This window comes from Sinocyclocheilus anshuiensis, unplaced genomic scaffold (assembly GCF_001515605.1).
Source record: "Sinocyclocheilus anshuiensis isolate Anshui unplaced genomic scaffold, SAMN03320099.WGS_v1.1 scaffold1460, whole genome shotgun sequence".
Classification (NCBI taxonomy): domain Eukaryota; kingdom Metazoa; phylum Chordata; class Actinopteri; order Cypriniformes; family Cyprinidae; genus Sinocyclocheilus; species Sinocyclocheilus anshuiensis.
The window spans coordinates 95,206-98,155 of NW_015542407.1; the positions used below are offsets into that span (position 1 = coordinate 95,206).

Sequence of the window (2,950 nt, forward strand, 5' to 3'; positions counted from 1 at the left end):
GCTCTAGAGTTCAATGCAAAGGGAAATATTTTCTTTTAAAGAAATCGCGGTTTAAGGACTACAAAAAACGTCTGGTAGTGACTACAACGAGCTTCTTCCTGGTTTTGTGACATCACTAACCCTGATGTTTACATAAACCCCACCCCCGGGAACAAGCAACTACCCGTAATGGTAAGGGGGCGTGACGTTTCCAGACAGTGCGCACTAGACGGTTAGCGAATCACAAACACACTGGGCCAGCTAACCAGTCAGAGCCCATTGCGTATTTCTGAGGGAGGGGCTTCATAGAACCAGGAACTCAACAGACCGCTTTGACGAGAATGGAAACAGCGGTGTAGAATAAAGGTAAAATCAAGCGGCAACCTCCCGCTCTCTCTCGTGAAGCCAACAAGGAAGTGACTTAAACTGTAATTCATCAACTGGCCGCTAGAGGCTGGCTGCAAAAGGGAGTCAATCCCATAGACGGTCCCCACCGTCGAGCTAGGTGGGCATGGTTTCAGCAACCTGCTCCCGCCTCTTTGCCCATTTTCGATTATCCGGGAGTGACGCACTGCCAAGATGGCGACGGCTGCCTCCGCCCAATTTTGAGCTTCAAAAACCTCTTCAGGAACCTACGGGTGACGTCACGGACACTACGTCCATGTTTTCATACAGTCTATGGGTTAGATACAGTATAGTACATTCTACATTACCTGCCTACATACATTATACTCATGTAAAGCAATATATACTATATAGCAAATCTCAACTGCTTGACATTTATTTTGTCAAAAATAACTATTATCACCCAGCTCTAACCTGCTAAATGCGACTACTATATATTAAGATATTAACATCAACAACATGATTTTCAGTAAATCTGCTTTGAAACAATGGGTATTGTGAATTTAACTTGACTTTATGCCATTTCAATAAAAAAAAAAACATGACAAAGCGAACCAATAATTGCAATATTGGCCCTTATAATTAACATATGTTAAAAAATAGTTTTACTAAAAAAATTCCACTGAAAAATGTGCTGCACTTTGTCAGATCTCATTCTAAGGGCTACTGAGTTATAAACCAGGATGTGACCTAATGTGTGTCCTTCCTGCCTCTATGCTATTGTCTGAGCGGTCTTCTCAGAGGAAGCTGGACCACAGGGGTTCATTTTCAGCTAGTGAGTCCGGTTGAACGTTCCATGTTTTTATACAGTCTATGGGTAAAATATGTGAAAATAATTTGTTTTTTTTATTTAAAATGAGCACATGTTACAATGCACTCCATAAACACAATCACGCCCTTCGAAAAAAGCTGATCAACCACCCCTTTAAGTCATTTTGCTTTTCAAGTAAATGTATCTTATTTTAAGGATGTTTAGATTTTTGTACTGGAAAACAAGTTAAAAATACTGAGGAAGAAAAGTAATTTTTTGCAGTGAATGCAATGTAATCGCTTAAAAGTGCCTGCCAAATAAATAAATGTAAATGTACACCAGTCAGAAATTAAGCCGGTTTTGGGGCAAAAATGCCACAAAAACGACAAAAATGCACCTAACATTCAAATTGTGGAGTTTGTTTGAACAAATAAGTGTGTTTTTGAATGTTATATTTTTGCGGTAATTGGTAATAGATATTCTAATTATTGGACATTTGCTTTGATCAATGGAAAAATATGTAACATTTTATTTATTTATATTATATGATTAAAATATTTGTAATCATTTAAAATATATATTTTTAAAATGGATAAAAATTATAATTTTTAAAAATAGTGTTTTTGTATGATAAAAAAAAGAAAGAAAAGAAACTAAATGCCCCTGAAAATCAGTTTCTAGGAGCAAATATTGCGTGCTAGTGGAAAAGTTAAAAAAGTTTCTAACACTGAAACCCCCAAACCTTTTGCCCCTCAGGCGGGGGGCGTTGAGCTCTTGACCGATGTCCTGTCATCCATGAGCATGCGGTCCTGTCTCAACATCACAGACGTGTCTCTGGCCAGATCAGGACAGTACGTTTGTCACGTGCTTGAAGGTGTGCAGAACCATAAAGCTTCAGCCAGTATTAACATCACTGTACTGGGTAAGAGCTGCAGATGCATCACATTTACATAAAGCATACAATAAAGTCTGGCTACTCAAATCAGTGACAGTCAACAACAAGGTTATAGAGTAAACCATGAAAACATTTCATTACATGTAATAAACTTTAACTGGAAAAAAGTAAAAAAATAAATAAAAAAAAGCACACTGAGGGAAGCATAAATGATCTATCTGTTTTTTATTTTTAATTTTATTTAATAATTGTAATTAAAATTATTTCCCCAAGCTGCCGAGTCAACATTTCTCATTTTAATTTACTTTAACTTAATATACTAAAATAACTGAAATAAAAATTTATAAAAACTATATTTAAAAAAACAGGGTTATTATAGTAAAAAAAAAACATGAGAAAACTTATATCACATAAAATAAAACTATAATAGTATCCCAATGATTGTAAAATAACACTAGTCAGTACATTTTTTGCAGCTTTCTGGTAAAACCAGAGCTGTATGAAGTGCGGCCTTCATCATCTGAGCTGTAAGATCTGGGTGGTGTGTTTTCAATGATGCTTTGATGCAAACCTTAATTCAATCATGACCCGTCTCGGAACATTTTAGCATGGTGATGGATATGACAATGTTAATGTATTTGGTCTTGGCGGAACAGATCTGCTACGCTGCTGCTGAATTGCTGCTGCTGTTGGTTATTGCTGTTGTTGTAGATTATTGCTGCTGCTGCAAGCAAGTACAGGAACTTGCTACTGCCAATGCATATAGCGATACGGTGCATGAGTATTTAAGACATACTGCTGCTGCACAAATAGCATATAAAATAACCCATAGCAGATCTATACAGGTGGAGCTGGGGAAGGTGGAGGGTTTCAGAGAACTCTGAAAGCACGCTGCAGGAATCTCAAGTGAATGCTAGCCA

The 2,950-nt window shown here is 37.2% G+C and overlaps 1 protein-coding gene across 5 annotated transcripts in view; it reads left to right on the plus strand.

The window, feature by feature from the left end:
* Positions 1-2,950, plus strand: part of pdgfrb (platelet-derived growth factor receptor, beta polypeptide) — a 61,644-nt gene that overhangs the window by 30,362 nt on the left and 28,332 nt on the right. For 4 of the 5 annotated variants that reach the window (XM_016492298.1, XM_016492300.1, XM_016492296.1 and 1 more), the window contains exon 6: positions 1,892-2,057. The exons of the other annotated variant lie outside the window; for it this stretch is intronic. In XM_016492298.1, coding sequence (XP_016347784.1) covers positions 1,892-2,057 — 166 coding nt within the window. The remainder of the gene's footprint in view (positions 1-1,891; positions 2,058-2,950) is intronic. 5 annotated transcript variants of the gene reach the window in all.